Source organism: Dipteris shenzhenensis, chromosome 12, assembly GCF_047967505.1.
Source record: "Dipteris shenzhenensis isolate YYH24624 ecotype China chromosome 12, Dip_SZ_1.0, whole genome shotgun sequence".
In the NCBI taxonomy this organism is placed as follows: Eukaryota; Viridiplantae; Streptophyta; class Polypodiopsida; order Gleicheniales; family Dipteridaceae; genus Dipteris; species Dipteris shenzhenensis.
The window spans coordinates 24435166-24449828 of NC_141607.1; the positions used below are offsets into that span (position 1 = coordinate 24435166).

The following is a 14663-nucleotide window of genomic DNA, read 5'->3' on the forward strand; positions in this document are numbered from 1 at the left end:
GGCGAAAGCCTTCATTACCTCAACCATGATGATACACGTTCCTTTTACACATGCATTTTGTTTATCACACTTAAGCCTATGTCTCTCACTAGAATACTACTCGAAGTCCTAAGCTACATGTATACTAGAAACAACAACCCCGATATATCTGTAGATGATAAAAAGCCTCGAAACCCTGCATACTGAGAATACCCTGCTCTTCCTATGAAAGTCATGGGAAAGAGCCAACATATAGTGTTCTTGCTATAGATGTCTTGCTTTAGAGTCTCTTGCAATAATATCTCTGCTACAGTTCTCCTGCTATAGTGTTCTTGCTACTTTACCTCTATTACAATGGTCTTGCTACAGTATTCATGCTTTAGTGTTCCTGCTTTTGTGTTTCAGTATTTAGATAGTGCTACAATATAGTCCAGTTGGTCCACTTGCTATACAAAGTTTGTTAATTTTACCCCCTTCTATAGTTTCGAAGGGTATGTTTTAAGAAGTTGTATAAGTTGATAAATTTCTATTAATATAAACTTGCCTTTTGGGGAAAAAAATAGCTCATTATATGTCAAGCAAGAGGATGCCAAATTGGTGATAGTGATCATTTATGTGGATGATATGATAATCACTAGGAGTCATAATGGAGGAATTACAGCAATCAAGAAAACATTTATCAGAATGACACAAACTAGAATATAATGTGTGCTCCTTGAAATGTCCATTGAGTTTTCAAGTATTCGAGTATAAGTTTGGATACTAGTCTCAGTGGCATCCACCATCGATAATCAAAACCATTCTTATGCAAAATCTCGTGTTGATTAGACTGTAGAGGATGAAGCTATAGATGTGAGCTCCCTTCGTCAATCTCTTTCCTCTATATCTTCTATTAAAGTTGCCAACAAGGTTACTGTGGATGGTTGTTGGCAAAGATTGACTATATCAAAAGGAAGTTGGGTGCTCATGCAACCGAATAGAAGGAAGAAGCCACATTTAAGTAATCCCTTTTTGGCATTGTGGAATGGTAGGGTAAAAGATTTTAGAATCAAGAAGGGGATCAAATCAATAAAGGAAATATTGGTACAATCAATACACACATGATGCTATCTATGTGAGTGAGAGAGCCAAAGGGAGAGAATATAGCAGGAGAGGCCTCCAAAGAGGAAATATATAACTGAGCTTCACATCTAGTACTATGATAAGTCCTGGTCCACTTGTGGTCTGAGACATGACACATGAAAAACTAGATGCTGAGTCCATGTTGAAGGTAAATACAACCTCATGGCCACATCATTCACGAACTTCATGATTGGAAAGGGTCCAATACCCGATGAGAAAGATTTGAGGCAATTCCTTCTAATCTACTTGAGATGCTTTTTCATGATCCAAAGATAGACCCACTACCCTTCCTTGTAGCGTGTGTCACAGCTGTGCTTATTGGCTTGCATCTGGTAGGTCTCCTAGGATTTGTCAATGCGATCCTTTACTAACTCTATGATTTGATCACAGGGCTCTGTGATACAATCAGGTATGTTTTTATCGAAGCTATACTTATTTATTAATATAAAATCCTGGCGAAAGTTTATCGAGCTAGTTTTTTTAGTTTCACAATATTTGTAGAACCTATTACAATTCTATATATTTTCTTTTGAATTATAAAGAAAAAGTTGTAAATCCTGGCGAAACTTTAAATTTTTTCTCATAAAAGTTTCAAATCTTGGCGAATTTCTCAAACCTTTATTTTTATCAAGGCATACAAACTTTCGACACCTATTAAAATTTTTTGCTTCTTAATGAAACTAATACGAAAAAATCATTCATGGATAAAGTCAGCGTCGTATACCTTCTTGGATGTCTTGGTTAGAAGGGACTTGAATTTCTTATCGAGAGTTGCTTCATAGCATGTCTAATGCTAGAAGAATGGGTGTTGTTGAGGATCCCTTGAACTAGGGATAAATATTGTTCCTAGTGGATTAAGCATCTGCAACATAGCACTTCAGAATGTTAAATGATAACTGGTTGTAGACTTCTATCTAGACATCTGATTACGGATTGAAACTATTGAAGAAACTAAGTTTGGAACCAAGTTGTCAAACAAGGATCTCCAAAAATGACTGGTGAATTTTGAGTCCCTGTCAGATACAATGATATAAGGCATGTCACACATCAGATACCACCATATGAGAAAAAAGCAAGCCGTGTCCTATGCATTGATGGTACCCTTGCATGGAATAAAGCATGACAAACTTGCTAAACCTATCCACAATGGTCAAGCACATGGTGTTACTAGTACTAATAGCTAGTGGGGAAGGTCCATAACAAAATCCATGCTAATTTTCTCAAAATGATGATCTGGAACCTCAAGGGACTAGGGTAATCCTGGTATCTTCCCATGGGATACCTTCACTTTCTAGCACACCTAGCAATGAGATACATACGGATGAACATCACTATGTAGATGAGGGCAATATTTTTTTTGCTCGATCTTCTATGCTTGCAACTCCTCTATGTCTGCCTGCAAGAGAGTCATCCATATCATAGAGGATGGTAGCATGGTATGTGGGCAACATACAAAGGTATCTTTTGAAGAACAACCACCCGTCATGTATAGCATAGTCACTTGGGCATGTGTCCCAACTCGACTTTGTACCAAGGTGTCTAGAAATCTAGATCCGTATGGTACTGGTTGTGCATCTCTACTATAGAGGTCTCCTATAATATGGAAATAGAGGTGACCATTCCTTGTCTACAAAGAGAATCTACCACAACATACCCTGATCCTAGTTGATAGTCAATCATGCCACCAAACTACTAAAAAGTCTGGCTCCATTTGGTCAAGCGATTGGACCACTGAGTAGTGGGTAGGGTTTGAAGCCATTGCAAGGATTGATGATTCGTGTGAACTATGAAATCATGACCATATAAGAAATGTTTCTAGGTTTTGAGGGCATGGATGGCTGCACATAACTCCTTGTCATAAAGTGAGTATCTGGTCTATGCTGGAATTAACTTATGTCCCTCTAATGCATTGGGTGACCATTTTGCTCCAAAACTACTCCAATGGCATAATCGTTGGCATCAATCGGTACATCAAAGAGTTGATCCCATAGTGCCAATGCTAGACACGGTGTTGTGGTGACCGTTAGCTGGTCAAAGGTCAAAAGATTTGTTAGAGTAAAGGTGATAGATAGTATACTTCCTAACTTTTGCTCCCTATAAAAGGTCCGTCAGTGGGGATTGCAATATTTTCCAAGGGTTTCCCTACATGCCTAGCAAATATCCATAAACATACAAACCTCAAGAGGCACCTCCCACTCCACTATATCCTTCACCTTGGCCGGGTCCACAAGGACCCTGGTGGAATGATGATGTACTCCAAGCAACATACCTCTTCCAAGAAGAAAGTGATTTTATTGATGTTGATGTACAATTGGTTGTCCTTCAAAAGTTGAAGAACCTATTAAACGTGCTTGACATGCTATGTTGGATCCTTTGAGAACATAAAAATGTCATCTAGAAACACAAAGACACTCTTACCAATCAAAGGTTTGAAATTCCAGAGCATCATATGATTGAAGGAGGATATTGGTGCCCTTATGGGACTGAAGGGCATCACCATGAACTCATGATGGTCTTTCTCTGTGCAGTGAAAGGTCATCTTATGGTTATTCAGCTCATGAATCTAGATCTAGTGGTGGTACCCACTCTTCACATCAATATTTGAGAACATCTTAGCTCTGTTCAGGCCCAAAGATGCAGCCAACAACAATCCCTATCATGGGAAACCTACTCTTGACAGTGGTCAACTTGTTCAGTGCATGGTAATCCACACATATCTAAGCTAAGTTATCCTTCTTATTAACGAAAAAGATAGAGTTGTATATAGTGAATTACTAGGGTGGATGAAGCCACTGCCTAACAACTCCTCTAACTGTTGCTCAAGCTCCTCCTCCATTGTCTTGTTGAGGTGGTAAGGGTTCTTGCTATGAGGCGATGATAGAGGAAAGAACTCAATACAATGGTCCTCTGGCTAACTCAGCTGGTAAGGTTGGGGGAAGTCTTGATGTGAGGAAAATGTGCAGGCAAGAACTCAATCGTCTTGTTAGAAGGTGATGGTCCAAGCAAGAACTCAATATGATGGTCCTCTGGCTGACTTGGTGGTAAGGTGGAGAAAGGCTTGATGTGAGGAAAATTTCATAGTACTGCTGAAGCAAAGCTTTCTGCTCATGGGTCCAAGCTAGAACTTTTCTACTGGTTGCATTAATGTAGACGATGTATGCCTCTCCTCCCTTGTGGAGCTCATGCGCCATCTAGATTATGCAAAAATCAAAGGATGAGGCAAAGTGTTCTTTAGCCAAGTGATGAACTTACCCCCATGATCTAGAATTTTGAGATCCAAACCCTAATTCTAATAGCTTGGATGAACTTGGAACTAGTGCCACCATCAAGCTCCCAAGATGATGTTTGCTAGCCAGAGTTGGTGCTACCTTGAAGGTACAGGTATCTGCCCACCATCCTCCTATCTTCAAAATGGCTTTTGAGGCCACCTTGTTGCTCTTGACCTGTTGTCCTATGATGAATGTCCCATTCAAAGCAATGGTATCTTAGGGGGTGAGAAGTCAACTTGGCTCAATCAGTAGTTTAGACTTGACTTGGCCTTTCTTATTCTGTCTCCCACTATTTGTCCATTGTGGAGGGTTATTTGAGCATTCAAAGCTTCTTGTATGGGTTTAAAAAAATTGAACACAACGCCTTCCTTCAGGCCTTATCTCAATCCTCTTTTGACAATCATCTACTCTTCTTCTATCTAATATATTCACTTGAATATGTTATTGTTATTACTATATACACCCATCTCTTGTGAATTGAATTCCTTCTTTTATAAAACTTCATGAAAATTTGACCTTTTTCCCTTCTCTTGGAAAGAGCATGTCAGACCTTATCCATTATCATTTGCTCATAGTTCTTGGCTCGATTTAAGGCATAGTTTATTAAATGTAGCTTATTTATCTTTGATTAATAACTTCATTTTATTTTCCAATCCCTCCGTAAATGACTCTTTGTGATTTCATAAGCTAAGGTATAATATTCTTCTACATTTAGGGTCTTTTGTCTTAAGTTAAAGACATAATTAATTCTTTCAAGAGGATAAACATTTCAATGGTAGCTCTTTCATTTCATCCCAAGTCCATTTTTATTTGGCAACCTTCTAGTTGAGGCATAAATTTCTCCAGCACTCAAATGCAACTTTACTTTTTTGGGTTTCATTTTCTCACAAGGATGAGCCATTTCAAAGTATCCCTTGAGACTCTCAACCCATACCTTAGTATCCTCTCTAGAAATTTCCTTCCCTCCAAGATTTGGACTTTACATCCCTTGAAACCTTAGAAGCTTATTCAAATCTCTTTCTTCCTTCTTGCTCACTTCCCCTTCTCCATGCTATCCCTCTTTTGAATTGTCCCTAGCCCTTCACCCCTTGCCTCTTATGAAAAAGTTGACATGATTTTTTATCAAAATCAAGAGTTTAAAACTAGAAGCCAATTTGATTAATGAAGAAAGCTTATGAGTGATTTTTTTACCTAGAGGATAGGGAAGGGCTTACGGGGGGATTCAAATCTATTCAGGGAGAACCTATGGTGGGGAAAGTCCATTAAAAAAAATGAAAGGCATGTGCATATCCTAATTTGCCCAACGCAAGGCACTTTTAGAGAAGGATTCATAAAACAAGGGCTCCCTTGTTTGGATGGACATACAAAATATTAAGAAAAATATTTGTTTAGTGAATGGGGATGTTGATTTGATTAGGGTTTTTATTTCTATTACATGAGGTAGACGATTAACTAATAGATGCTAGAGAAAATGGGTAGTCTAAAAGGGAGAAATTCCTCACATTAACAATTTCAAAATTTTTATGTGGAGGATTTCACATTGTACAGTTTCTCCTGAAGAAGATGCACCACCATTTCTCTGCTCTTCAGAAATTAGAAGAGCAAACAACTCCTTAAAATCAGGAAATTTTTCACGGACGGAAATGGATGTCCGAAACTGTGCATAATCCTTTTCTAGACCATTCAAGGTCACAGAAACTAGATCATCATCTTCCACTGGCGACCCAATGAAAGCAAGTGCATCTGCAATTTTCTTCACCTTCATGTGGTAGTCATTGATGCTCATATTTTCTCTCTGCACATTGTGCAACTCCTACTTGAGCTGCATTTTCCTGGCTTGCATATTTGTGCTGTACATTTTTGCCAAAGTATCCCATGCCTCCTTTGGCATACTTGCATCCTGAATATGCACAATCATAGAATCCAAAATACTGATAGACAGCCAGTACATAACTTTTCTGGCTCTCTCATGCCATCCTTTAAATGCCTGTATTTCCTGTTGATTGGGAACATTAGGAAGAACTAGTTCTTCTCTTTATTTCCTGTAATGAACTCCCAATAGCCTTTTTCCATAAGGAAATTCGTCATTCTAAACTTCCATGCTTGGAAGTTGTTCTTATCAAGTTTTTCACTGACAATCTATGAAAGAGAATCAGACGCCATTACAGAACATTGCAAAATATTCTGTCACTGCAAAAAAAAACACAGCTTCTGCCTCACAAGGGCAAATCTGCAAAACTGACAAAAGTGGTATTTGACCACACAGTCACTTCCTAGTGACGATTTTGCATCAACAGGCAATAAGGATGATTCTATAACTCCCAGTATCTCTGCACACAGGCATACAATGAAATTTTTGTGGCAACTTTTCACGGACCTACAGAGCAGTGGTCGCACAACAAAAATAGGGCCTTTTTCTCAGTGCTTGCGGAGAACTTCCGCCTCAAAAACGGGCCCTGAAATGGCCTCGAATCAGAAAAATAAAGTCACTAAGGACTTTGCCCTCACCCGAAGCATATATTTCCCTGTCGCCACACCGCGAAGGGTGTCTCAATCTGAGACAATGCACTCTTGCACTTTCTGGCTATGCTACCTGCAGAGATTTGCTCCCAAACTCGAAAAAGGAAAGCAACACTGGTCCTCTTACCAGGACACCGTGAACTTGGTTTGATTTCTTGAGCTCCTTACCACGAACCAGGCTCTGATACCATGTGAAGATAGTGGGAGAGAAGGAAGGAGTCTCACTTGCGGCTTTCTCACATACACAATGGGGGAATACACACAAAGGTGGAGGCTGAAAACAATTTTTCTCTTCTTAGTTGTGAAAGCCAAAAGAACTCTAGTATAAAGAAATAGAAGAACCCTATATGTGGGTCTCAACCAAACTTAGCTAACTGAGGTGGCATACTAACTGAGCCACGAACTAGAGTACATAAGGATAGCTGTCATCCAGCTATTATTCATGGGCGGTGTACCAACCGCATCTGCAGCTAACAAGTCAGTGACATAAATGCACAACAGTCACCCTGGCATATCACGAGTAGAGCTCGATATCTCAACACTTTCTTCTGTGGATACTAGGTAGAAGAAGGCTTGTCTTTGCCTACTTTTTCCATTCCCTGATTGGTTGCTGGCTAATTATTACATTTGGGTTTCTTTCCTTGTCACGAAGAAAGGTTGATTTATGCTGTTGGGCAGTGGCCGGAGAGGCTATAGATTTATGATGTTGGCAGAGAGGCTATAGATTGAGGCAACCCGTTGGGAAGTGCTTTGTCAATTGATTTTGGCTATTAAGGGCTTTGTATTACAGTTGTTCACCCGTGTTTGGATGGTTGGGCAGTGGTTGTGCGATTGCAGGTGTGGCTCAGACAGTGGATGCTATTGGGGTCTCTATTGCATGCTTTGGTTGGCCAAGGATATAGGATTGTCTAGTGATTGGATGCCATTCACCGCTTATAGTTGAGCAGGGATTTACAGGGTGGGCTGGACGGGGAGTCTGCAGGCATTGGTTTTCCTATGGTGCAACTTCCCAAAGACCTTTGTAATTAGTCACTTGGCTTCAAATGAATGTTATAAATACCACAAGGGGCGCCAATGTTTGGGGCAATCGGTGTCCTTGTTTCTGAGTAGGAGTACTCTAGCTCCCCTGTGATTTATTTTGTGGTGAATATTTATTTGCTAATTTATTATGTATGTTGTAATTAAGTGGATCCTACCACCCTTTACGTTGTTGAGGCTAGTTTCATGATACTTCTCACATTTACATAAATTTTCTTACTTCTTTAGCTCCTAATACTTCTCACATCAACATAGCAAGCCTTTGTAATAGATATTGTAACTTTTCTTAGGCTTTTTAAAAAAATCAATAACTACTTTCAACACCAAATCATTTTTCCATTTTTAAATTTCAATTTGCATGTAATTAGTAGGTCAATACTAAAGATAATAGGTTTTGCTTACACACATATAAGATTTAGCAATTCTCACACTTTATATTTAGTTGACTAAAAAATATAGTGACATCTTTTATCCCTAAATTGCTATTAGTTATTAAGAGGAAAATAAGCACTTAAAGTGTATTTGTTTGCCATAATGCACATGTTGAGTAAAATTGCATCACCCTTGAGTTGTTGAAGGCAGCTCTTAAATTTCACAAGTAAGACCAGGCCCACCACCATTGAAAAATTGGCCTAACCACTTACGTCCATCCTTGTTCACATACACTCCATTTCCATGCATTTTGTTTTCCCTCCACTCACCCAAGTAGCTACGTCCATCTGGCCACTTTACATCATAAGAAAAAAAATATAGAAATAGTATATGTCAAGATTGTGAATTTTATAAGGTCAACAACTACCAAAACCTTTTATGTAATGATCCAAGATATATCTTATTTTAAAATGTATTGAGCACATGTCATTTGGAAAAGAATGTTTAGAATTAATTCATGACACATGGTACATGGATCAAGACACATGGTACCTCCAAAAATAAACTATTTAATTTTCTCTTAGGATAGCTCACGTGGAATTAATCTTGTTTTAAGTCCAATGCACATAAGTCCCCCTACTTGAAAAAAGAACTATTGATTAGTGGAAGGACAAGGATGAGAAGGTAAGGGAAAGGGAACGATTAACATACAAGGTAGGGGAAGGTGGAGAAAGGGGAGCATTGAAGAGTGCCTAATTGAATGGGAGGGATGCTGCTTTTCTCTTTTTCTTTTTTGGAGGGAGGGTAGTAGGAGAAATCAATGAGCACAAAAATGAATTGTGCATCCATCCTCTTTATTGAAGAGGAGAGGACCCTTCTCCCCTCGCCTACTTGTATTCAGTTACATAATTATTCCTCGTTTCTCCTAGCATCAACTTCATCAAGCATAGTTGTAAGTATTTTTTTGTGTGGAGAGAAGCTCATGGGATAAAATTCCCTTAGTAAATGGTTATTTCACTTCTGAAGCTATCCTCTTTAAGTAGGCTTTAGTTTCCTAGAGTTCATCCACACAAGAGAAATCAATAGAATTTCTCAAATGAAAATAGTAGGGAGAACTTTAGAATAATTCATTTGCTCAAAACATATTTAAGGAAACTTACCAAGCCAATAAAACACGCATCTCGAATGAAAGGAAATTAAGAGAAAAGAATCACTAAGAAGCTCTTTGATGACTTATACTGCTTGAGTGAAATTTCACAACTGTCCAACTTTTCTTTTTTGAATTTTTTTAAAAATAGTACATATGTTTTATTACTACTAATATTGTGGTAGCAAGAGTTCATGTCATCTATTATTTCTCCACTCCTTTTAGGTTCAAGCCCACATATTCAACTCATAGGAATACAATTATTTTTTGGAGCTAGTTTGTTACGCAAAAAACAAAGTTACAAGACAAAAATGTCTTCCAATACGTGGTGTATCTCCACTGGGTCAAGAATTTTTGTGACAGAAGGTGCACTATATTAAATAAAGAATTAATAAGAAAAGATAGATCTTTTTGAGTTGCACTAATCCAAACACTCACAAGAGTCCTATATTAAATAAAGCATTAATAAGAAAAGACAAATCTTCTTGAGTTGCACTAAGCCAAACAATCACAAGAGTCCTAAAGATGCCATGTGTCAAAGGCATGTGAGGGTAGGCTGACAATGAAAAGTCGCAAAGCATAGCTGAACTGATTTTCTCACCACTTGTTAAGGATGAACCTAGCCACTTGTTGTCTCTTCCATGCCTTGTAAAAGGGACTCAAGGTATTGGAGAGAGACACTATTTAGACCAAATATATTATTATATACATTTTGCACCTTCATACTAAGTCCTTTTTTTGCTTTAATAAGTTCCATTAACATCCTTTTTAAACCCTCATCCATTTTTCCACCTTCAGTTGCACCTAATCTAGCGTTTATGAAACCCCTTGCCTCCAATAGGACAAAACACTACTCAGTCGTGTACCTTTTGTGTAACTAGGCCACCACTTAGGCAACTTGACCACCTCTTGGCACATGTGAGGGAGTCATCGATCCCTCACTTCCAATTGTAGACCATGTAGGAAATCATGTGGCCTAGCCACCTGCTCTCTTCCATGCCTTCTAATGGGACCCCAAGTATTAGAGAGGATCTTCACATGTAGAATAATTCCACTCAAGTCCTTTTACCACATCATTAAGCACCATAAACACCATTTTTAAACCCCTAATTCATTTGTCTACCTTCAATCCCATGATTATGTGCATGCAATTGATTGTTTACAACCCCTTTCCATAGGCCAAAACACATTATCGTTCTGATTTACCACCATTGCTCACGTCTATCCACATGTACTTTTTTCGTAGGTAGACCACCCCTTATGCAACTTGACCACCAGGGGGCACATGTGAGGGTCCTAACTCCCTTACTACTTCTTGTCTAAGCCATGTGGACAATTTCATAGCCTAGCCACTACTCATCCATTTTTACAGCTTCATCCCCATATTTGTGTGTGTCCAATCACATACTCATTAAAACCCCCCTCCCCCTTCCCAATATGCCAAAACAAGGCAATCATTTTGACCAACTATATATCACATCTAGCCGCATGTATTTTTTGGGTAACTAGGCCACCACTTAGGCAATTTAACCACCACTTGGCACATGTGAGTGTCATCACTCCCTCTCTAACACTTGTCACATCATGTGGGTAATTGCTTGGTCTAGTGACTTGCTCTCTCTTCCATGCCTTGTAAAGGAACCTAAGGTATTGGATTGAGACAATATTTAGCATACTACAATATACATTTTGCACCTTTATAAGTAGGATAGTTCTACTTAAGTCTTTTTACCACATCATTAAGTGCCATTGGCACCCTTTTCACACCACTTATGCAACTTGACCACCACTTCACAAGGAAGGTATATTGAAGTTGTAGCATCCACGTGTTGTCATCAAAAGAGTTATGAGAAACCAAAGACACTACTGCACATTAAATTGCATTGTCTTGAGCTACCACTTCTTATGGGAACTACTACCATCATTCAATTAGTTAGTTAGAAGGTGAGATGCACAAAGTTAGTTAGAAGATGACAGAGAAAAATTGGGACTGAGACCTTGACTTTCAAGCATTCCAGGTCAAAAAGAGATCACATACATGTCCCATGAGCACCGACACCATTTGAGGTGCCATCAATACTTCATCTCAATGCCAAGTTGCCTCACATCACCCATAAGGACATCCCATAGAGAGGGCCAAGGATGCTAGTGGCAGATCCCAAAAAGGTTCTAGAGACATCAAGATTCCTAATGGGACCCAAGTTGAGCCCATGCACAACTCAAACTATTCATGACTAACATATGACAAAGACAAGACGTGATAGGAGCTACTCCTTACAGCCATATTATTCCTTGTTTCATCTCATTTCATTTGTTCCCCTCATTTGGTTCTACGTTGACTTTCCTCTATATATGTTAATAAAGCTCTCTCTCTCTCTCTCTCTCTCTCTCTCTCTCTCTCTTCCTTGGTTTAGCATACAAAAGAGAGAGACTCTAGCCATAATTTACCCATGCTGCATTAGGCAACATATACGAAAGCCATAACATGAAGCACTATAAAAGAAAAGTGGCCTCTTCATTCTTCATTCGGTAACCACAAGAGTCTCTTTTAAAAAGCGTAAGTGCTTACACTTTTCATGTGCAAGGACACCTAGATAGGATGCTAGTATGTCTCAAATGCCATGAAACTTCAACTAGATGCTATTATGTCTCAACTATGCTTTGGACTAAAGTCTTGGTATGACATTGCATAAATGTGTTGGATAGCTTGTATGGCTAAATGCCCTATTAGTTGCAGTGCTTATTGTATCTCAAAAACCATAGATACAAGTGTGTTCTTATTGTCCCATGGACATTGCCCACCAATGTCCAATGAAGGACAACAAAGCATATCATTGAAAGAGAACAAACAAAGATGCTAGAAACAACAGGCTACTTAGAGATTTCTTCGATTGACAAATAGAGATGCTAGAAACAAAGTGACTCTGAGATGCATTGGACTAAGACAACATAAGAAAAGATGAGATAACAAAACTACATAAAAAATAAAGACAAGAGGATAACATCATACATAACCCTCACCTAAACTAGCCTATTGTGAGAACTGGATAAGTCCTAAGGGAGGGTTCAAATAGTTTACTGTGTATATAGGTTATAGAAAACCAAATGCTTTATGGTTAAATCTAATTTTTCATGGTTCTAGATGGGAAACACATAAGAGGACTTGGATTTCACTTAACCTTGGTCTGCACTAACATATGCTTGTGATTAAGGATTGTTCCAAGAGGGAAAAATGGACAAAGTCACAAATATTGACATACATAGCACATGGTAGGGTGACTAAGTGGGTTAAACTAGCATGTGAAAGCAGGTGCCATGTGGCCAGTTGCCAACGATGCATCATATATAACCTTGTTAAAATGGGTCATATGTCTTCTACGGGACTACTTAGCCATCCACATGGACAGGTGTGCAAGTCCCAAATCCTGACACCTATTTGCTTCACAGCATGGGAACTCTCCAAAAGTCCTCTATTCTAGCCCTTCGAGGCTACCAACTAGCCTACTCTTAGAGCCTCGTTCACTATCTAAGAAGTCTCTAAAAACAAGGGCCAATAACTAGGGTGGGAGACTGTACAACCAAAAGATGTCTCGCTCAATCAACATATGTAGAGGACACTTGCAAGTCATGTAAAAACGAGTCTGCCTTTTGATGATCATCCAAGTTCCCATTATCGCTCGCTCCCATATAGTATGCAAGGTCTTGTCAAATAGCAACAAGGGTGGCTACTAGGGGAACTTGTTGGCTCCCATTTTGAAGCCTTCACTGAAATGCCCATTATTGTGCCTAGGGCTATAGGTATAAAGGGTTTTTGGTTGTGAATTGTGTGCCTAGCAGTAGCATCTAGCATGAAATTTTACAGCACAATGTTGATCTTATGTATTCTCTCTCTCTCTCTCTCTCTCTCTCTCTCTCTCTCTCTCTCTTTCTCTCTCTCTCTCTTTATCTCTATCTCTATCTATCTATATGTATGTATGTATGTATGTATGTATGTACACACACATATGTACATATTATATATATATATATATATATATATATACATATATATAGATATATACACATACATAGAGAGAGAGAGACATATATACATATACATATGTATATGTATATATGTATGTCTCTCTCTCTCTCTCTCTCTATGTATGTGTATATATCTATATATATGTATATATATATATATATATATATATATATATATATATGTATATATATATGTATATAACATGTCACATCATATCATATCATATCATGTATTATTTGAAGTAGGATGAGAGCTGGAACTGGAACTGGAACACAGAATCTGAAAACCGGCACTATAGTGGCTCTCTACGAGTAGTGAAGATGTCTTGGATTTACATCTATTTAGCTGTCTCATGCTATGGTGGTAGAGGGGGACATGGTATCCTTGATCTCTGAACCCGCTGAGCTATGTTCAGAGTGACCCCGTGCCTTGGGTGGTCTCCTCTGAGGAAAGCTGTGATAGGTTAGACCTCAATCAAGTATGCTCTGGTTGCTCTCCATGTCACGAGTGGCCTTTGTAATCCTCCTTGGCAATCCATACTGCTTGCATATCAGCTAGCTCCTCCTCCTCCACCCACTGTTTCCTAGAGTTGACTCAAATGCATAGAATTATGTGACATGCTGTTGTGTTTGGTCAACCTCTGTATCATGTAGTCTGATCATCTCCTCCTACTCCCTGATCTGTCATAGTAGGGTCTCCCTGTGTCGATGCATCTCGAGCAAATAGATCCCAATACATACTTGCTCATGTAAGTGGATCAATAGTGAAAGTGGGCCAAACCCACTCCCATCCTGATAGAGACATTGGTATCCGACTCTAGATCTCGTAGTAGGCTAGGTAGACACATGGAAAGCGCTCCTCTGTCTCAATCACTCCTAGTGTATATAGCATGTAGATCCACCACTCTTTGGGTATACACGCTGGCCTCCTTGTCTCAATCCTCAACTGGTGGGATGAAACCCGCATTTGGCCAATGGCGATCCTCAGTGCTTGTGAGACTCCTCTGTCCTCGAGATATTAGGATCTGATGATGAATCCTTCCTCCACAACTCTTAGGAACTTGTCGCGGTAGAATTGGGTCTTGGTGGAGAGCTCCTGATCTCCCCTCCAAGTCCAAGATGTATGGAACTAGAGGAGATCTAACCGTACGATACAATTAATCTCATCTCACAGGATTGACTCAGGAGGTGCA

General features: G+C 39.1%; 1 protein-coding gene across 1 annotated transcript in view; it reads right to left on the minus strand.

The window, feature by feature from the left end:
- Positions 1-8513: 8513 nt before the first annotated feature.
- LOC147896017 (uncharacterized) overlaps positions 8514-14663 on the minus strand; it is a 28995-nt gene continuing 22845 nt past the window's right edge. The window contains exon 7 of the mRNA XM_087382102.1: positions 8514-8654. Within this exon, the coding sequence (XP_087238228.1) occupies positions 8514-8654 (141 nt within the window). The remainder of the gene's footprint in view (positions 8655-14663) is intronic.